Source organism: Ambystoma mexicanum, chromosome 7p (genome assembly GCF_040938575.1).
Source record: "Ambystoma mexicanum isolate Mex_15411 chromosome 7p, UKY_AmexF1_1, whole genome shotgun sequence".
In the NCBI taxonomy this organism is placed as follows: domain Eukaryota; kingdom Metazoa; phylum Chordata; class Amphibia; order Caudata; family Ambystomatidae; genus Ambystoma; species Ambystoma mexicanum.
This window is the reverse complement of record NC_090939.1, coordinates 105,154,088-105,176,338: the sequence shown is the minus strand read 5'-3', so window position 1 is coordinate 105,176,338 and position 22,251 is coordinate 105,154,088. Positions and strand designations below refer to the sequence as shown.

General features: G+C 52.0%; 1 protein-coding gene across 4 annotated transcripts in view; it reads right to left on the bottom strand.

Annotated features, from left to right (window-relative positions):
• GRAMD1C (GRAM domain containing 1C) overlaps nt 1–22,251 on the bottom strand; it is a 2,017,351-nt gene that overhangs the window by 346,746 nt on the left and 1,648,354 nt on the right. For all 4 annotated transcript variants that reach the window (XM_069635887.1, XM_069635884.1, XM_069635886.1 and 1 more), the window contains one exon: nt 12,447–12,550. In XM_069635887.1, the coding sequence (XP_069491988.1) occupies nt 12,447–12,550 (104 nt within the window). The remainder of the gene's footprint in view (nt 1–12,446; nt 12,551–22,251) is intronic.

Genomic DNA, 22,251 nt, shown 5'->3' with positions numbered 1-22,251 from the left:
ATTCCCTCCGCGGTGGCAGGGAAACTTTGGGCCCCGAGGCCGCCTCCACTGGCGTAGTCTCTGCCAGCTTCGCCAGGGCCGCTGCGACAACCTCGATAGAGGCCTTTGCCGGGTGGATCAAGGCCCTCACCACCTTAGGTGCGTCCTGGGCCTTCGCTTTAGGGGGAGGGTCATCGCCTCGCTCCCCCTCGGCTCCCTTCGAGATCGACCGGGGCCTCTCCAGAAGCTTACCCGGGTTCTTGGACTTCCTCTTCCCCGAACCAGAGCGCTGGCTCGTGGTTGATAGTGCTGGGGAAGTCGCACCCTGCTTGGCAGCCGAAGAGCCCGACCTTTCGGCGCTTCCGGTGCCCGCAGACTCGCAGTGCTTGGCCTTCTGTTGGGCCCCCGTCGCGGGGCACCCTCACAGGACTTAGAAGACCACTCAGACTTTTTCTTCGCCTTCTCACCTGCTGTGCCCTTCTCCAGCCAGGAGGCGAGGCGGGAACGACGGTCTTGCTTGGTCCGTTCCGACAGATTCTTGCAGAACGCACAGTCCTTCGCCACATGCGTCTTGTCCTCATGAAGGCAGTAGAGACATCTTGAATGCTCGTGCTCCTTCAAAACATTTTGCAATCCGCATCCCGGGCAGCTCCTGAACAGCTTGGATCCGGGAGTCGAGCTTCCCTTGTCCTGGGCCATGTCTGTTGAGGTAGGCCTCAGATCTTCTGGAAACCTCCAAGAAGCGTAACTCGATGAAAACTTCACCCTTGAGGGGCATAGAAGAATTCCGAAACGGGTCCCCTTTATCGGAAGTGGAAACGGTGGAGCTTGAGGCTCGATTAAACCGAAAAAATTAGAAAATCTCCTGAAAAAGCGCGAAAACGCAGTAAAAGCTCGAGAGCTAAAGCACGAGGACTCCCAACACTTGAACGTGCGGTAAAAATCTGAGGATGGCTGCCAGGGGAGGGGCTTAGGGAGAGGGCAGTCATTGGCTGGGGGCAGTATGACCCAGAGATCAGTGATTGGTTACTACTAAGAAAGACAGATCAGAAACGAAACTGATACTGAAATTATTCATGAGCATGTGTATACATGCCAGACCCCATGCTGGAGATAAAAGACATTTTAAACAAAGAAAGGCATGCAGGATAGCAACAAAACTAAAGAACAGCAATAAGACCTACCTGCACAATATCAAACGGGACGGCGTCAGTGAAGTAACTGGACGGCACTCGCCCATGAAAGACAACGCGCCCCTACAAAGAAGGCAGGACGGAGAGCACGCCTAATTCTACCACAAGGCAGAACCTTCCCCGCAGACCACATCAGGGCAAAGCTGAGAAGCATACCAGCGAGTAACCCGGCTGGGTGGCGTCCCTGTGGATATCAGGTGAGCGTAACAGGTTGTCCAGCCGGGACAACCACCTCAGCCAATCATGGCAAAGTGCGACTTGGGTTTCCTAAGATACCCTGTGCAGGGGGTGACTACACCCCTTCCCCACATTCAGTCTACCTAGAAACCCAGGCGCCAAGAGGAGGGCTTCCCTGCAGAAGCCCGCCAAAAGACGGTGAACAAAGAAGGCGAATCTAGTTTGCCGTGCAAAGTAAAACACAAGAAGGACTTTAACAAAAAGAAATGGCGAATAAAGCCAACCGGAGCAAAAAGACAGACGATTTGGTCAAGCGGGTTTATGTTCGAGGCTTATATAATAGCCAAGAACAGTACCACATTTATCTAATATAATCGCGGTAGAAAAGTTAGGGTGGATACCACTGCCACCAGCCAAGTCTAAATGTTAAAAGAGCGAAACAATGCTCAGGGAGGTACAGACAGAAAAGGGGTACAGATTAGCCCTTTCCAGTACTCCATGTAAGATGGGTTGTACTGGGTCTGCGGTAAAAATGACTATGTAAAGTAAATGGCAACTTTACCTTTCTCTGGGGGACAGTAGTCAGCCCCAGCGAAATGGAGTCAGAGGGAAGTCTTAAAGACAACCCTGGGTTACTACACTAACGGTGCTGTGTAACCCGTACAAGAACAGGGGCACCTGGAGTGGTGTGCTCCAGTGCCCAAGATCACACATTGAGTAAAAACACATAGGCCAAAACACAAGAGTGGAAAAGGATGTACACTCTTACCAGGTGGAAAAAATAAACTCCAAGAAAACAGCAAAGCTGCTGGGGGACTCACTAGGTGAGGGAAATTAGCCCTAGAAGGAGAATTCTCCCTAACACCGTTCTCCTGAGACAACTCGCTCGCGGGTGGACGCATCCTTTAACAGTCACTTTCATACATCCATAGTGTCATATTCATGCAGCAGTCTCGTTGTCTGGTAGCACACGCTACGAAGGATCGATCGCCGGATCACGGAGCATGATGGAGTCACAGCCTACTCCATGGCCGCAAGGCCACGCCCACCTGTATCTCTTCTTCGTCCCTTTCTGCTTGCTTCAGTCCTTGGCTCAGTTTGGCTTTCTGCTTTGCTGAACCTCAGCTCTCACACTGAGTATGCAGACTGTTGTAGCTGCCAGATGACATTGCAACATCCCCAGCTCATAGTAATGTATTACAGCCGACTGATGTTCTTAATAGAAGTGAGATCTGACATCACAACTTAATAGTAATGAGAAAATAACTTGCAGCTACTTATAGTGATATTGTCTCTGCGTTACTACAGTAGATTATGTAGCTGTGAGATACTTACAGGACGACAGCTTGGAAAGAGACATTTTGAGTAACATTCGATTGAAAACACATCAGCAAGGCCGAAATATGAATGGCAACAATCGAGTTCCTGTATAGCTTACAGATTTATGTTTATATCATACATCCACATTTAAAGAGTCATAGGCCACTGCCAACCTGGCATTCATAGGTTAGATGTAATTCTTGACTAGTTGTGGCCTTCCTCGGATCACATAGGGTAATTATATTCAAAATATTTAGTTCATATTGTTGAAGTGCTTATATTATGCCGCAAATGCTTACTGGACTGCTTACAACAGACCAAAATAGGCAGGGAAATTGTTTTTAATCCACTGACCTCCATCAAGACATGTAGGCAGAATGCCCTACAAGTCCTCTTTAAATTCAAGTGAGAGAGCAAACCACACCCTTCAGGACACTTCTGGAACATAGAACAATCATGTAACTGAGCTTGCCAGTGCATTGCAAGGTGACTGCTGGAGTGTGGAATAGTTCAAGTCCCCATGTTGGGTTTAGAGCAAGGGTGCACAAGGGGTAACTAGGAGAAACCAGCAGAAGAAATCACTGACACCCCTCGTCAATAGTGTGGATTGTGTCTCATCATGGCCCCCGGCGCAGCCAGTAAAGCCTCCAAGATCACCCCAGGGGCACACCATAAAACAAGTTAAATGGTTTCTGGTTGTGTATTCATGTAAACTACTGCCAAACAGCACTTCTTGAGGATATCAACATTTCTGCATCCGATCATAGTGGTTATAAGATGGCAAGCTGATACTGAAACCCAACTGATGCCCTGAGCACTGATTTTCAATGGCAAGAAACAGCAGTATTCTGGAGAAAACCCTACACAAAAGTAGTGAAAGTAGGGTGGGTAAAGCCAAAGAGGGATAGAATAGAGGAGGAGCTATGAGGAAAGGGACGAATAACGTCATAAACAGCAATGCGAAGGCCACCAGGGGGCGCACAGGCGAGCATAAGGACTGTATAGCCAACAAAATGGCCGCCGAGTTGTCTTGCGGCGCTGGCAGAGGGGAATCCGACGGGCGATCAGGGGCCCCGTCGGCACCCTCGACGATGTCGTCGTCACCTGCATCGGGATCCATCCCGACGGGCCGGTCTTCTTCCACGCCAAGGCCGTGGCTTAAGACCTCGATCAGCTCTTCCTCCGAGGTTGAAGCCGAATCTACGACGACGCCCTGCCCCCCCTTTTTCTTCCCCGCCGGGGATTTCACGGGGGTCCTATCGATGGGCACAAAAGAGGACTCCCTCCGAGGTGGCAGGGAGACTCTGAGCCCCGAGGTCACCACCACTGGTGTAGCCTCCACAGGCTGAGCCAGGGCCGCCACACAGTTTCGATAGAGGGCTTGGCCGGATGGATTAAGGCCTTCACCACCTTAGGTGCGCTCACCGCCTTATCCTTGAGGGGGAGGACACTCCCTCGCTCCCCCTCCGATGGGGCCTTCGAGCTCGACCGGGGCCTCTCCAGGAGCTTCGCCGGGTGCTCGCCCTTCCTCTTACCCGACCCAGAGCGTTGACTCGTGGCTGAAGGTGCCGGGGAGGGTGCGCCCTGCCTGGCGCCCGTAGAGCCCGACCGTTCGGCGCTCCCGGTGCCAGCGGACTCGCGGTGCTTGGCCTTGTGTTGGACCCCCGTCGCCGGGGCGTCCTCAAAGGTCTTAGAAGACCGCTCGGATTTCTTCCTCTTCTTCTCGCCTGACGGGCTCTTCCCTTCCAGCCAGTTGGCGAGACGTTGATGGCGGTCCTTCATGGTTCGCTCCGACATATTGCCGCAAAACGCACAGTCCTTCTCCACGTGCGTCTTGTCCTCATGTAAGCAGTAGAGACAAAAGGAGTGTTCGTCCTCCTTAAAGACGTTCTGCAGCTGGCATCCAGGGCAGACCCTGAACAGCTTTCCGGGCGTCGAGCTTCCCTTCTCCTGGGCCATGTCGGGCCTGAGAAGCTTCTGGAGTCCTCCAAAAGCGTAGCTCGACGAAATCTTCACCCTTGAGGGGCGCAGACGAATCCGACACGGGTCCCCGTTGATCGGATGGAGAGTCGGTGGAGCTTGAGGCTCTTTTGACCGAAAAAAACGAAGTTTTTGAGAAAAAACGTGAAAAAATAGCACTAACGCTCGAGAGCAATAGCACGAGGATCCCAACACATGAACGTGCGGTAAAAATCTGAAGATGGCTGCCAGAGGCGGTGCTTAGGTAGAGGGCAGTCATTGGCTGTGGTCAGTATGACGCAGAGACCAGTGATTGGTTATTACTACGAAAGACAGATCAGAAACGAAACTGATACTGGGTTTTTTTTCTTTACCGAGGATTCCCAGCCTGACGACAGGGAATATTCATGAGCATGTGAATCCATGCCAGACCCCATGCTGGAGAACTAGGAGAAACCAGCAGAAGAAATCACTGACACCCCTCGTCAATAGTGTGGATTGTGTCTCATTATGGCCCCCGGCGCAGCCAGTAAAGCCTCCAAGATCACCCCAGGGGCACACCATAAAACAAGTTAAATGGTTTCTGGTTGTGTATTCATGTAAACTACTGCCAAACAGCACTTCTTGAGGATATCAACATTTCTGCATCCGATCATAGTGGTTATAAGATGGCAAGCGGATACTGAAACCCAACTGATGCCCTGAGCACTGATTTTCAATGGCAAGAAACAGCAGTATTCTGGAGAAAACCCTACACAAAAGTAGTGAAAGTAGGGTGGGTAAAGCCGAAGAGGGATAGAATAGAGGAGGAGCTATGAGGAAAGGGACGAATAACGTCATAAACAGCAATGCGAAGGCCACCAGGGGGCGCACAGGCTATGGCAGCCTGAGGTCTGAGCTCCCACCGAAGCTGGGCTGGTACGAGGGATTGAGCCCCTCCCGGAGCCCCCCACAGGAAAAATTAGACTGACGAGGTGGTGAACCCCCAGGGACCCCCCTGGTCGAAAGAGCGACATCTGCGGACCCCCGGGTGACGGAATACGAGACCCGTCGCTTTGAGAGGGGAGCCGCGTGTGAGCAGAGCGGCCTCGGGGAGACGTAGAGTGCCGCAGAACACCTGGGCCGTGTGAACCCGCTGGAGAAATCACCTTTCCTCCCCAGCCCCTCCCGTGTAGACTCTGGAGGAACGATGGGGAAACCGGCCACGGAGGCCCACTACGCAGGAAGACAACGCTGGAGCGCGGCGGGAGCCCCTCCCCCGTGGAGGAAATTCGCTCCAGAGGCCTGGGCCCGTAGGTGGCGAGGTCTCCCGGCCCCCTGGGTCTGGACACAGAATTGAGCAGTGGGAGTGGCGAGGCCCCAGACCACTGATTCCTTTGGTGGGCCCCCTGGGCAGAGACACCGCGGGCCTGGGTTTGCTGGCCCTCTCGGGCAGACCACGTTCTGGGGGTGGCGGGGTTAGCTGCCATCCCCCATACCGTTTCGGCCCCATTGGAGGACGCCTGGAGCCCTCAGAGCTTTAGCCCAGCACAGGAGAAACTGCAGCATGGCTCCCCGGCTACTGGGGCCGTGGCCCGCCCTCCCCCCGGGGCACTTGGCGAGAAAAGAGTGCCACAATCGACGCGGGACATAAAGTGAAGGGGTAGGGAGCTGGCGCCCAGACCCCATGTAGGTGGTGGGCCCTGGGCTCGTGCCCGCCTACCAAGTGACCGGGGGGCATTGACAACTGGGAAAAGTCTGGGAGGCACGACCGCAGGACCCCCCCCTCGAGTGAGCACCCGATGGCTCTACTCACACGGAACCCAGCAACCACGTCCCCTCCCCCTAGGAGCGCAGGGAGGGCCTGGACGGACTCGGGGAGAACGGACAGGGTGTGAGGCCCCCGCCCGAGATTGGAGGGCGAGTACTCGCCCAGAGGTGCTCCTTCCGAGGCAGCCAAAATAGAAGGAAAGGGGTCAAAACCCCAGCCCGGTCCCCCTCCCCCCGCCGTTCTCCCCTGACTTGATCCATTTGGAGAGCGGGAAGCAGAGCCTGAGAGGGACCCCCGTTCCCCCGAGACGGCGATGGATCCTACTGGAGTCGCAGGGGGCGGCCAGATGAGCTGGCGTAAAACTCTACAAGAATACCGATTCCAGGAGGCAAGGAGCGAAAACAGCGGTCTGGACCGAGAGAGTGGGATGGCCCAGTCGGAGACCCCGTCCCTGTCCACCACAGCAATGGAAAAGGGTTTCGCCTCAGCCCTGCAGGAAATTAGGGACATGCGTTCGGACATCGGCCAAAAATTGGAAAAAATTGACCAAAGGGTGGACAGGTTGAGGACAGACTGCTACAGCTAGAGACCAACCAATCGTCGTCTGCGACCCAAGAGATGCAAATGGACTTGAGACTATCGGCCCTCGAGAAGAGGAATGAGGAAAGGACCAGGCAAATAGAAGATTTTGAAAATAGGGAACGGAGGAACAACCTCAGATTCTTTGGGGTTCCGGAGATGGAGGGAGAAACGGAGAGAGACCTGGCCCGGGTAGTGAGAGAAATCATTACTCTCCTTTTCACGGATGAGATGACGACAGAACCAACGTTCGATAGGGTGCACAGAGCAGGGGGGCCCCCGGTCCATCTAGGTCCGGTTCCACTACTTCACGGAAAAGGCGAAGGTGCTGGAGGGGGCTAGGAAGGCTCGGGAGATCACGTACAATAATGCTCAGGTGTCCATTTTCCAAGATCTCTCTTCGTCCACACTGGCCAAACGCAGAATGTGCCGCCCCCTAACGCAGCTGCTAAAGGGGAAGGGAGTGTGCTACAGATGGGGCTACCCCTTCTCCCTCGCTTTTGAGTATATGGGCCAACGGACGACCCTGGTCATGGAGGAGGACATAAGGGGAGCCATCCAAGACTATGTGACGGATCCGACCCCCTGGAGAGGACCCACAGGGATGGCCGTGGAAGGTGCAGGCGGACACAGGCCACAGGGAGACAGGAGAAGGAAGACAAGCTCAAGGAAATACAAAAAATTGAACTTGCCGTCTCCGACGAAGGACAGAGAGCGCAATGACCCTGATTGAGGAGGAGGGGGGGGGGTCAGCCCGGCCCGAAAGCGAGTAGGAATCAAAGATCGTGGGGTCCAACAATGCACCGGGTCCCCTTGAACAGCAAGTATAAGGGGACTTCTGTGGGTGTGACTCAGTGGGGAGGAGGGGCTCAAAGAGGAGCGAATTTCTATAACAGCCTAGCAGAAGGCGGCAGGCTGGTGGTCCGGCCAATGCCAGTAATGGTGGAACTACTTGGCTGGACGCCGGGGTGGGGGAAGCGGGGTAAGGGGAAAGTTGGGGTTGTTAAACTTGAGGTGGGGAACAGGGGGCAGTTGGGGAAAAGTTTAAGGCCCACATTAAAGGGGAGCAGAGTATAAATCAAACGGAGCTGGAAGGGAGCGGTGCTGTGAGGAGGCTGACCGAGAGAAAGGAAAATCTAGATAATGGCTGAAAATCTGCCTTCCCTGCGAGTGGGTTCCCTTAATGTGCGGGGTTTGAATAGCCCAACCAAGAGGTCCTTGATCTGTAGGGAATTCAGAAGGGCCAAACTTCACCTGATCTTTTTACAAGAGAGGAACTGGGCGCGGGGGAAGGAGCCAAAAATGCGGGGGGGGGAGGGATCGGAAAAAGGTGCTTAGTGCATCGCACAAGACCAAAAAAAGGGGGGTGGCATTATTGTTGGCAAGGGACGTCGGTTTTGAAAAGGAGGCCATGCTGAAGGATCCGAAGGGCGGATATCTGCTGGTGAAAGACTCCCTGCGGGGCTCCCCTCTGACTCTTGTGGTGGTGTATAGCCCGAACGAAGGCCAGGCTCAATTCTGGGAAGAAATGAGGGACAGGTTGAAACTTTTTGTTCATGGTATGATGGTGGTGGGGGGCAGGGGGATTTCAATATGGTCCTGGGCCCGGCCACTGATAGGAAACGCATGGGGCCCCAGTCCACTAGGCTCGCGGTCAAAGCCATGGCACACATTTTACAGAAGGTCAACGCGGAACTGGGCCTGGCAGACACAATTCCGAGTCCCAGGACTGGAGTTCCCTCATTCACATACTACTCCACAATCCATGCATCATACTCCCGAATAGACTACATCCTAGTCGATGTCTCTGGCCATAGGGTCGATACAGTCCCCTGGTCCGATCATGGCTTGGTCCGTGCCACCATAGCGGGGGAATGGCGGGGTGACCGCAGAGGGCGCTGGAAATGTAATGACTCCTTGTTGAAAGATGAAGTCCTGGCACAGGAGGTGTTAGACGCCATAACGGAATATTTTGAACTAAATGACAATGGCGATGTAGGCACGCATACACCGTGGGACACCTTTAAAGCGACAATGCGAGGAGTCCTCATTAAGATGGGAGCCCACAAAAAAAGGGAGAGGGAATCCCAGGTGAGGTCTTTGAGAGAAAAAATAGCCCAACTCCAGCCGGGAGGTCCCCCAGAGGAGCCCCTAGAGAGGGAGCAGATGGCCTCCTTGGAAGACTACAAGCTCCAGTTGAAAGATCTCCTGTTGCATAAGACTGAGAGGAGTCTACATATGGTGAAACAAAAATAGTACGAGAAAGGGGATAGAGCGGATAGAATTTTAGCTTGGAAGCTGAGGGAGGTTCAGAGAAGTAGGATGGTGAAGGTGGTGAGGAATGAACGGGGGTCGATGGGTTATGACACTCCAAACATAGGAGCGGTCTTCCGTCGATACTATGAACAGTTATACTCGTCAGAATACGACGGGGACGACGCCCAGATTGGGGGATTCCTGAACTCCATCCAGGTTCTGGCCTTGACAGGGGAAATGGCAGAGGGTCTGGAGGGACCAGTGACAGAAGGAGGTGGCGTATGCGATTAGTGGGATGAAGGTGGGGACGTCTCCTGGAGAGGATGGCTTCTCTGTGTACTTTTACAAGAGGTTTCGGTCCACCCTAGCTCCGCACCTGTTGAGGGTGTTCAATGCGGTGTTGGAGGGAGGAATTCTACCAGAAACTATGATGAGGGCCATAATAGTGGTACTGCCCAAAGAGGGTAAAGATCCGACGGAATGCTCCTCCTACCGCCCGATATCACTTCTTAACATAGACGTCAAGATCCTGGCCAAGGTGGTGGGAAGGCGAATGGAAGGGATAATGACAAGGCTGGTTCACGGGGATCAGGTGGGATTCATAGGGGGTAGGCAAGGCACGGACAATATCAGAAAGACGATAGACCTGGTCCATTATGCCCAAGAGTCAGACCTCGAGGCGAGCCTGCTTTCTCTAGACTCTGAGAAAGCTTTTGACAGGGTTGAGTGGAGATAGATGGAACCGCTCCAAAAAATGGGTTTTGGGGTACACATTAGGAACTGGGTGTCTGCGTTATACAGAACTCCAACAGCAAGGGTACAGGTGAACGGAGAGTTGTCAGAACCATTCCCCCTCTCGCGGGGGACAAGGCAGGGATGCCCACTCTCCCCTTTGATATATGGCCTAACGATGGAACCCCTAACCATAGCATTGAGAGCCCACCCTGACATCAAAGGGATTAAAAGAGGTGAAGTGGAGTTCAAACTCTCCCTGTTCGCTGATGACATCCTGGCATACCTGGTGGAGCCCGGCTCCTCACTCCCCCCACTCCTGTCCTTGATGACAACCTTTGGGCAGTTCTCGGGGTTAAAAATAAACACGTCAAAGTCAGTGCTACTCCCTATGAGGGCTCGGGACCAGAGGCTGGATCCCTTGGACAGGTATAAGGGGATTGTAGTGGGGAAAGACTCCATCTGATATTTGGGTGTTCTCCTCACCAGGGACCTTTCAAAGCTGGCCCCAACTAACTATGGCCCCGTAATGGCAGGGATTATATCGGACCTGAGGAGATGGGGTGGGATGATCCTGTCCTGGTACAGGTGCATGACGGCGGTAATAATGAATATCCTACGAGATTGCTGTACCTCTTTACAGCACTCCGATCTGGGGTCCCCGACCAAACGTTTCAGGATCTACAGAGGGTAGTGCGAGAGTTCATATGGCAGGGGAGGACCCCGAGGATAGGGAGAGCTACTCTAACTCTACCCAGGGAAGAGGGGGGGGTTTCGGGCTACCAGACTTTCTTCTCTATTACCGGGCCGCCCAGTTGTGCGTTCTTCTGAAACACACGAAAGAGGGGATGGGTACCTACTGGTCCTACCTAGAAGATATGGACGCCCACCCTCTGAAAGTACGTGACCTTCTGTGGATGCCGCGCAAGTTCATCCAGCGCAGACTGAAAGCCCATCCAACCTTCGGAGTACTCTGGTCGATTTGGAAAGAGGGGCCCCCGACCGCATACCTCACTTCATGGCTCTCCCCGATATCCTCACTCTGGGGTCACCCACTCAGACTCGGTAGCAGGGGGTTCAGGAATGCCCAATCTTGGTCACACCTGGGGATGGAGTGGGCGGGGCAAATGTTCAAAGAGGGCGAGTTCCTCAAATACGAGGATATGAGCGGGGCTCTTGGGCGGGGGTCACTCTCAGTTTTCGAATACCTGCACCTAAAGGGCAATCTCTGCGACCAGTCATGGGGCCAGAGCCTACGGAGACAGCTGACCCCCCTTTGAAAAACTATTGGACACGGCGACAACAAGGAAGGGGGCAGTGTCCAAGATGTACACAATATTGAACACCAACAACTTAGAGAGGAGGAGGGGATTTAGCAAATTTTGGAATGACCTGGCTGGGGAAGCCCTCTCAGAGGACGCATGGTCCAGGATATTCAAAATAGCATTCTATGGGAACCTATGCCAGATATGGAGCACAATTTCAAGATCCTGCAGGGATGGCATAGGGACCCATTGAAATTGTCAAAGATGTTCCCAGGGGTCTCACCCAGATGTCCAAGGGGATGCGGCCAGGTGGGAACGAGGGGTCACATGTGGTGGTACTGCCCAAGGGTTCAGAAGTTTTGGGAGAGCGTAAGGGGATGGATTGCAGAGGTCACCGAAGAACTACTCCCACAAAACCCATTGACGATGCTGTTGGGCCTCCCCCCGGAGGAGGCGGAAATATATAGGTACCCAAGAATGTGGGCAACAATGCTGCGGGCGGGTAGGGTGGCCGTGGCGCAGAGATGGAAGAGCCCGGAGACCCCCTCCAAGGAGGATTGGTTGGAAAAACTAAAGAACATGTTCCTCATGGACAAACTGACGGCTATGGTCAATAATGAGTCCGGCACTTTCCAAGCAAACTGGTACGGTGTCCATCAGGCATGGGGTTGGGACGCGCATTGACACCATGCGGACACTCTGGTGTGGGAAGGGTGGGAATCGGAATGAGTGGTATCCAAGGAGAACTGTGCGACCTACGGCCCGGGGGGCAGCAGACACAACACAGCCAACACAGATGTGAACATATAGTTCAACTCCCAGGCACAGAGAGGAAGTGGACATATGAAAACTCCCGTGGTTAAAGTTTTGATTGAACAATTTACCGGAGGGGGGGGGGGGTGGCAAGGGGTTGGGTTCTAGGGTTTGATCAAGGTGTTAAATCTGTACTCACAATGAGCCTGTTTGTTATATTAAGAAATGTGAATAAAACGAAAAAAAAATAAAAAAACAGCAATGCCTGGAAGATGCTGAAGAGAAGCTGATCACTCACCCCTTTTCACCACATGAGTCATCCATAAAGCCGAACCTCAACCCATAGATATGTATATATGCAGTATGGAAAGTTAATTAGTAAGCCTTTGCTGCTAATTATGATAATATTTTGGAAATCAGAAGTAGGAATCCACACAATCATTTTAAGCTAGATCCAGTGATTGCAGAAGAGGTCTTGCTCACCTAATTGTCTGAAGTAGTCCTCCAGTCCACTCCAGCCGTTTTTCTCGATCATTGCCCTAATCAAACCCCATGGTTGCTTCCTGTATTTCAGGTCAGAGGAAACCCTAGAAGAGAAGCAGAACCTAATTGAAGCTTGCAATAAGGAAGTACCAAGCATATGTATCAGTTACTATTTTGCAATTCACACAAAAACTGTAAGAGAAACAATATTTTACTTTATTTCTCTGTTGTACTATGATGCAGCACACTTTCTTTGGTGAACATTATTTGGCATCTGTTAAAACACTTAGTAATTAAATATATTTCATCCATTTATATAATGCATAAACTATAACCTATATGAATCTTGTATGACATTCAAATCATGTAATGCGATGCTAAAATATAGCTATCCTGCTAACTTAGAATGACATGTTCTCAAAACACAAATACTGCAACTATAGGAATAAAATTACATACTAAGCAATCAACATTCATCATAATGAATCGGCACAATAAAGTGCAAGTTGCAGCTTCAATACATTAAGAAAATGATCAACAAATCACAGTGATCACACACAATGACAGTGTCCTCTCCTCCGACCCGGTCCTCCGGCTCTATCTTTGCCACCGGCCTGCTGTGTGCCCTCATTCCGTCAGTGAATCTACAGTACTGACTGTGCTCGCTGCTGTCTTGGTGTGGCTGGGCGGCGAGGGCCTCTGTGGCAGTAGCGCTGGTAGCAGGCAGGCTGCCACCAGGGCCACCTGACAACTGGTTTTGTCCTGACCTGGACAGAAGAACATTTGCACGAGCCGAGGGCATGTGCATTGCGGTGCTTGCAAACAATATGCGGGTGTGAGACCCTGTGCACGGTATAGAGCCGCCTACCAAGCCCATAAGCCAGCGCCTGCAGGCTGCTGCATAGAGTGCTGACTGCTCAGTGTTGCGGCACCGAGACTGAGGGATGGCCGCCGGATGGGGAAATAGTTAATGTATTAAACAAAAAGTATTACAAAAAGTGCTCATTGCTGCCGTCGGCGGCACAGCATTTACCGCTCTTAGAGATTCTTATAGGAAAGCGCCTAACCTTGCCTAGTGCTTGCACTGGCCTCAAGGTATGCTCATCTCTCCAGTGAACAGTGCGAGTGCCCACTGTGATGATTCATGAAATTCCGTCACTTCTCCCTATGGGGGGGGCTTACCCTATGAGGTTAGGGAGGTGAGGCCACTACCCAATATTCCCCCTAGGGGTGTGTGATGAATCCTATAGAGTCATCACAGAATCCCAGCCTAAAGTCTCCTCCCATGTGGCCAGGGAAAGGCATCCGTTCTCTCATCCTAACCCGGGAGGTGGTATTAAGAGGGAGGATCACATAAGAGCAGAAGGCTGTCAAGGGAATGTGGTGATTCCGTCAGGAGGGACACAGTATTCATCCTCTTCTGAGGATGAGCTTTCCCTGGTGCCTGAATATTTAATGGCTTGTTGTCACAGGCGGGTTTCCCTTTCTAGACTTACTCAAGGTGCCAAGTGAGAACCCTTTTTGTAAGCATTCAAAATAAAAGTTACTAACCCTAGGGACTAGAGTACTCATAGGCAATAGTCCCCTTTTCTCCATCCCTATGGGCGTTCCCCAACAAGGAGAGGGTACCGGAACCTTTGGCAGTGAAAAATTGAGCTTCCCCCTGTAAATTTAGTAAAGCGCGCGGAGGCGCAGCCTCGGCATGGGAATGCCATGCGAGGCCCCACCCACCAGCACCTCACCTCAGTCCCCTTTGAACACATCTGACGCTTTGATACTGTCAGGTTTTCCTAGGGTTCCTTTTCTTTTTCTTTCCCCTTTTAAGTTTAAATTGTTTTCTGTGTTATTTGATGTTTATTCCTTAACTATCTTTTACCAGAGGGAGAGTGTCCCAATCCAGCATGGAGGGAAGGAAGGAGGGAATCAAGCAGAGAATCAAGCAGGGATCTGATTGGTTACCAAGGTGTTTCAAGGTGATTGGAAGATAAGGTTACGTGGGAGCAGGGTGTGGCTAGATGGCTACGTGAAGGGTTGCACTTCTCCGGAGCTCCCGTAGATTCAACATCGATCCTGTTAATACATGCGGAAAGCGGACGACAAGATGGACTGGCAGCACGCCCTGTGACATGCGAAGCTCCAGAGTCTCTGATGATTGATGTGCGAGGCTGATCGGATGACCGAGAGAGGAGCTGTGGCCAAGAAAAGAAAGACGGGCACCCGACGAGTGGAGACGGCCAAAATGGCGGACTCCCAACAAAGGGTCATAAACTGACCATCACACAGTGCGGCGGCGAGTGGCGGCGGATGGCATCGGGAGAGGACCTGCTGCGGCTGGGTGATCTGTGCGGGGGCCAGCCGTGTGTGCTCTGAGCGGGGAAGCTGCGGAGTGGCCTGTCCGGCCGAAACGAGGAGCTCTGGCGTTTGCTTGGTTGGCGGATGGCCGCGAACTGCGCCGCTGTCAGAGGACGACGGACGGCGGATGGCCGTGGTGGCATCTCCTACGGCATGCACAGTGCCGGGGGGCAGCTCGCGCTGAGCTCGCTGGTATCACTGGGGCTACAGCTGTAGAGGGGCCGATTGGGTCATTGTAGGGGCAAAGGGCCGGTCCCCGGCCAGCGCCGAGTAGCACGACAGGAGCTGGGCGCTCCGCAAGGCGACGGTGCAGATCCCATCGCCGTGAATGCAGGCTAACTCCACTCGTTAGCCCCCTAGGGCAAGCTAATCCCCCGGCGGAGGGCTGAGAGGCCTCGGGGACCCGGAGGCGGAGGGGCCGTGCAATATTGAAGGAGAGGGGCGGAGGAAACCCCGTGAAACGCATCAGATTGCAGCCCCCCTGCGCGAGGCACTGGGAAGCGCAGGGGAGACATTAGTTACATTTTGGCCACAAAGTTGGATGAACGTTCTGGGCGCCCTGCAGTGCTGGAATCATGCATATAGGCCTCATACAGGCCTTGAAGAACATACTGCCCCCGAAATAACTGAGCTCTGGGAGCACCCATTATTACGAAGTGGGGCAATACAGAGCCAAGGTCAGCACCAGTCAGGCCAGTGGTGCTAGAACACGTCTGCGGACCTGGAGGAGGCGGGACCTGGACCGGCCTCGGCACACTTTACACTGCGGAAGCACAGGTACATGGGAGGACACAGCCCATTCCAGATGTGGGGAGAGCACTAAGGGCACATCCGTGCACCGTGGAAACGACCCCAGGCACGCCAAGAGTGGCCTGGTGCCACGTGGACTCTCGCACAAGGGGGGCGCCGCTGGCATACACGCTAACAGTATAGCAGGATGTCTAACAGAATTGTGAGACCCAAGAGCAAACAGCCCACGTTGGAGGCTTACGCCAAGTCGCCCCCGGGCACAGAAGGGGGCAGGAGCATGGACTCTACCACTGCAGTAGCGGAGACACCGGGCACGATTCGGGAAGTGCTGGCAGCGATCGCAGACCTGACAGTCGCCTGGGAGACTAAACTGGGCTTAGCAATGGATGAACTGAAAGTGGGCTTGAACCTCAAGATCTGAGCGGTCCAGGAGGAAGTCAATCTGTTGAGACAAGATGTGCGGTCGCTGGCGGAGCGCACTGGAAACCTGGAAAAGGAGATGGCCCCGAATACGGCGGCATGCGCCGCCCACGGATCAGAGCTCCATGCCCTCGTGCAGCGTGTGGGCAACTTGGAGAACAGGGCGGAGGAGGCGGAGGGGCGCGCTAGACGCAATAATATTCGCATTGTTGGTCTGTCTGAAGGAATGGAGGGGCCTAATCTGACGGAATACGTGGAATCCATGCTCATGCAGGAAATAACTGGCGGAGCACTGACCCAGGGGTTTGCTGTCGAGAGGGCGCACAGGGCCTTGACAAAGAAGACCGCCCCCGGGAGCCCCCCCGCGGCCGCTGATCGCTAAGATCTTGAACTATCGGGATCGGGAGAGGATACTCGAATTCTTCCGGAAGGGAGGAACGATAGAAAGGGGGCCGGCGAAAATCACAGCGTACCCGGACTATACTTTGCACGTACAGCGCAGCAGGATGAACTTTAGGGCGGTGAAAAGGAGGTTGAGAGAAGCCGGCTTCCGATATATGTTGCTTTACCCGGCCAAACTGAAAGTGTTTCATAAGAATAAAATCCTGTTCTTTGAGACGCTAGAGGACGCTATGGACTGGCTGGACATGCAGGGTCGCCCTCAGGAACCGGATGTCCAGACGGGAGCAGCGGAAGATAAGTAGTGTGTAGCTGGGTCATCCCTGGCGACATAATATAAGACATTGGGACTGGAATTTGGCATTACATGGAGCTGATGGGAAATGTATTGCAGCAATGTACACTAGTAAGATTCGTTAGAGGTTGTAATCCTAATCAGATGAAGACATTGGGACTTGAATATAGTGGTGAATAAAGAGTGTGGGAACGGGTTGCAGCAAACATGTGCTAGCAAGCTCCGTTGGATGCAACTATCCTGAACAGTTGAATGGGAGTTCCGGGAGGCTATCCTTAAACCCCTTAGTAGTATATTTAGTTAGGTCACTGTTAGATCGGTGACACCCCGCGGGGTCCTATTCTTCGGTTACGAGATAAGACCAGACGTGGGTGGGCCTGAGATCCAGGGATGGAGCTGGGCATTTGTTGGGGTTGGGTAGGGTGGGGGGAGGGGAAGGGTTGTGTACAGTGGGGTAGAGTTTGGGAACGGGAAGGAGGGGAGGTTGTTGAGGGTGTGCAGTGGTTTGTTGTAGTGGGTAGTTTGAGTTTAAACGGGAGCCTATGTGGAAGAACTAGAGTGCGGAATCTGTTGTGTGGGTAGGAGGGACTGGTTGGAAGGGAGTGAGGAGCATATTAACGAACCATGGGGGATCTTAAGATAATAACGTGGAATGCCAGAGGACTGAACAGTTATTTGAAGAGGAATAAGGTCATGCTGTATTTGAGAAGGCAAAAGATAGATATTGCACTGTTACAGGAAACGCATCTGATGCGGGAGAAAGTGGAGCTGGTGGGGAAAAAATGGAAAGGGAGTGTGGTGGGTTCATCATACTCTGCCTATGCTAGGGGGGTGCTTGTCTGGGTGGCGCCACACGTCCCGTTTAAGCTAATTGAGGAAGTGGTGGAGACAGACGGGAGGTTGGTTATATTGAAAGGGCTGATAGAGAATAAAGAAGTGTGCATTATTAATACGTATGCCCCTAACCAAAATGCGGCAGCATACTTCAGAACCTTGTGCACCAACCTTAGCACATGTGTGGGTAGTGCAGTGATTTGGGGCGGGGATTTCAATTGTGTAATGAACCCTAGGGTAGACAGGTCAGATGATAAGATTGATAAGCCCACCCCAGCGGCTAAAGCATTGCAGAGGCTGCTGGATGATTTTGGCTTGGCAGACGTGTGGAGAACAAAACATCCGAATGAGAGACAATATTCGCATTACTCGGCCCCGTAGCAGCTGCACACAAGACTTGATTATGTCTTCGCCACTCCAGATGTAATGACAGAGTACCCATAAAGAATATAAGGCGAGGGTTCTCTCGGATCACTCGCCCCTGGTCCTCGGATGGCAATATTGCCCCCCGAGGGCGCGGATTCCGACGTGGCGCCTCCGTGCAGAGGCGCTTTAAGATCCAGTCTTTAGAGAGGATATAAGAGATGAGATTATTAATTATTTTGAGATGAATACTGGTAGTGTTGACTCAGCGGGTACACTATGGGAAGCCTTTAAGGTGGTGATGCGAGGGGTTGCCATAGCTAAGTCAAGGGGATTGCAGGGTGGGGTCCTAGCTGACCTACAAAAAGCAGAGGATGAACTAGAAAGAGCATTGGGAAATGGCGGTGTGGATACGGAGTTAGTACTCAACTTACTGACGGAACACTGGGAAAGGCTCTGCAACCTCAATTATAAAAAATACATAGAGAGACAGCATGCAGGAGGAGATAAAACGGGCTGGCTCCTAGCATGGTTATACAAGAACGAAACCCCTAGACCCCCGATTAGGACTATAACTAGAGAGGATGGCGAGGCAGTGGCTACCCAAGAAGGAGTCAACAAGGAATTTGCGGAGTATTACAGGGTGCTATACGAAGATAGGGAAAGGGGCAGCCAAGAGGAGATAATCGAAATACTAGAAGACATAGGACTGCCCAAGTTAAGTGAAGAGGAAAGGGAAGAGCTGGATGCACCAATTACCTTGGAGGAATTAGAAGAGATTGTGAGGCAGTTGCCCACTAGCAAAACTCCAGGAGCAGACGGGTTCCCTAGTGAATTTTATAAAGTATATAGGGTGGAAGTGCTCCCCCCCAATGCCAGAAATGCTTAATGAAGCGTTTGAGGTGGGACGGTTGGCGGAGTCGCTCAGAGAAGCGATTATAGTACCGCTCCCCAAGCCCAATAAATCAGGGCATGGTTGTGGCTCCTACAGGCCCTTGTCGATGCCGAACCAGGACAGTAAGATATTGACAGCTGTCCTGGCAAACAGATTGCAGGGAGTGATTGGCAAATTAATTCATCCAGATCAAACGGGCTATGTCCCGAATAGGAACATAACTCACAACCACAGGCGACTCCACCGGGTGGTCGAATGGGGGGGTAGGAGCAAAGGCAAAATGGCGATTGTGTCACTAGACGCAGTTAAAGCTTTCGACTCAGTTAAGTGGCCATGGCTGTTGGCGGCCCTGGGAGGATATGGAGTAGGGCCAGGTTATATCAAATGGGCAAAGATGTTATACAGTGAGCCGCTGGCCAGAGTTCGAACAGGATCAGTGATATCTGAGAGATGGCAACTTAGCAGAGGTACTAGGCAGGGAATCCCCTGGTCCCCGATGCTTTACATTCTAGCCCTAGAGCCGAGCAATATACCTTAGGCAACAATATGATACGATAGGTATTGAGGTGGGGGGGAGCGACACTTAATATCCTTGTATGCAGATGATTTGTTATTATATCTGAAATACCCGGAAGAAAATCTCCAATATATTTTGGAAGTGTTGGAGAACTATGCCAGGTTGTCCGGCATAGCGGTGAACCCCCTAAAATCTAGCATATTCCCGCTGGGTGGTGTTAGGGAGAATTCTCTGTTTAGGCTGAATTTCCTAACCTAGTGAGTCCCCCAGCAGCTTTGCTGGATTTTTGGGGTTTATTTTGTTCTCCTGCCAAGCATGAGACTCTTTTACCCTCACTCTTGGGCATGATTTGAGTGTGTTTCTTTGACTCTAGATGTGTTAAATGGGCTATGGGGTCTTTTAGTCCATAGGGCTTCATGTGTTTTTGTGATGTGTGTTACACAGCACCCTCAGTGCAGTAACACAGGGGTGTCATAGTGACCCCCCAGTATAGACTCCATACCCTGGGACTGACTACTGTCTCCCAGGGCATGTAAAGTCACCATTGACTTTACTAGTCTTGAATTCTGAACAGAACCAGTACAAACCATCATATTGTGGACGTACTGGCTGGGGCAATTCGATTGCCCCGGGGTCTGTTAGTCGAGGGGGCACGTCTCCGTCCCCCCCTGATCGAGTTTTGGCTGGTGGCAGTGGATACTACTTTTTATATTCAACCGCGAATATTTCTCTATGGGATTTTCCCATTGTTCGAGGCTACTATCTTTATTTATTTAATTACGATAGCCTCGAACATACCGCCAGTTTATTTAATTATTATTAATTCTCCGGTTGGTATTTTTTGCCAAAACTCGGTTCTAAAATGGCGTCTGTGTTCTCTTCTGTGACTCCAACTCAAGTCGAGCCCTTTGTTCCACTTTTTGGCGGGCTTCTCCGCAGAAGCCCTCCAAAGTGGTGCCGCTCTGTCTGGGGTACTTAGGAGGGGTGGAGGGGGATTTAGGCACCCTGGACTGAGTTGCCTAGGCACTCCGTCCTGATTGGCCCAAGTGGTGAGCCAGTCGGCTCACCACTTAGCATGTTTGAGTGACAGCTAGGCTGAGTGAATGGGGGTTTTCTGCATAAAAGCAGGGCTTTGGGGACTGGAACTTCAGAAGTCGCCACAGGACCTAAGAATCCGACGAGGGAGAAGCTGAGTCGGCCTTCCACGACGACACCACCGGTGGAGCCCTGCTGGACCGTCTCACCACTTTTCCCAACGACCGAGGAGATCTCCCGCCGGAGAGTCTTCTTCCTTTGACTGGTGGGGATAACCAGTTTCACCGTCTTTTCGCCTTCCCGGCGTATCTTGTGGCCGCCTTGCCTGTGCCAAGCACCCCGGCAACCAGATACCACGTTTTACCACGACCGCGAAATATAGGGTAATACCTTTAACCGGAAAACTCTGCGGCTGGTTTCTTCCCTCCAAGTCGAGATCTTCTCTTCCCCTGGACGACGACGAGACTTGCACCCGCTGCCAGGAACAACTGCCACCGCTGGAGGATCCTTCCCACTTAAGGTAACGTGTTCCGCCTGGCTTCCCTTGCCACCGACTGTACGGGGTAGATTTAGCCACCGGCTTTCGAACCTGGGTTAGCTTGGGACACCCTGGCTAAACTTTTCTGAGCCTCTCTAAACTCTTTTCGAACTCTCTGCAAGACTTTCTAAGCCTAGTGTAACTGTGTGATCTTGGGCGCATTTGTGCTCTGCTCTCTCTAAGAGTGGGCCCACCTATGGACTTTGGCTCACAAGGGACTTTTGCTCTTCTGCCTTGCTAAAAGTGTTCCTAAATCTTAGAGTGGTGTATCTTCAAATATTCTGTATTTTTCCCTCCCTTCTTCATGAATTTATTGGAGTGCCATCTATAGTTAAGACACTCACCTCTGTCTGTAAATAAGTGGTGTTAACTAAGACTTGTCTGATAAGGAATAAGGGTTGTATATATTATAATAGCAACTGTGTTTAGAGTGTTTTACAATAAGAGTGCTGGAGTGTTTCAAACAGTGTGTTTTTAAATAAATAATTATATTCTTTGATACCAAAGCTCTGGTCAGTGTTTGCTTGTGCTATTGTGTATACTTTGCATACTGCCTAACTCTTCTTGAGGGAAGTCTGACTGCTCAGCCACAGCTACCAGGTAAATCTGGGTGGTACAGACTGCTACCAAGTGGGTTTACTGCTAACACCTGTAGTCCTAAATCCTTTGCAGTGTTCCCAAAGGGAACTGCACAGGTTTCTGCCTAACAGGTGGCTATATGGGAACCCCTGTAGAAAGGCTGCCGGTGCTACAAATACCATGGGCAGTGAGTTATTTCCGCTACCTTGGGATAGACGTGTACCAAACGGCAGGAGAGGAACATAAGTGTAACGCTGAGATAGCTATTGAGAAAATCAGGAAATGCATGAAGTTTTGCGAGAAGTTGCCCCTAGCAATGATGGGACGGGGGGCAATGCTTAAGATGGTGGTCCTACCTAGGCTTTTACATTATTTTAGCAACATTCCATATATGATACCTAAGAAGTTCTTTGTTAAGCTGAACAGTATGTGCAGGGACTTCCTGTGGCATGGCACCCAGACCAGAGTGGCGCTATGGAAGTTGCAGAACTTCTATGAGAAAGGTGGTATTAAACTGCCTAATTCTGAGGTCTATTATGTAGCGGGTCAACTGCAATATGTGGCCAAGTGGCTCTCTGATGAAGAGACCCCTGAACATAGGTTGTTTGGGCAGAACTGTACCCCTTTTTATTTAAAGGAAATTATTTGGTTGCCCGAGTCAGAAATGAAGGAGCGCCCTGGGATGATGATGCTTGGGTGGAAAATGTGGCGTCGAGCTTGCCGGATGAAGGGGGACCCATCCCCATGCTCCCCGCAGATACTGTTGGTTGCACTAGCAGGGGGAGATAGGCAGCTGAGGGTGATTATCAGGACCTATTGGGAATCAGT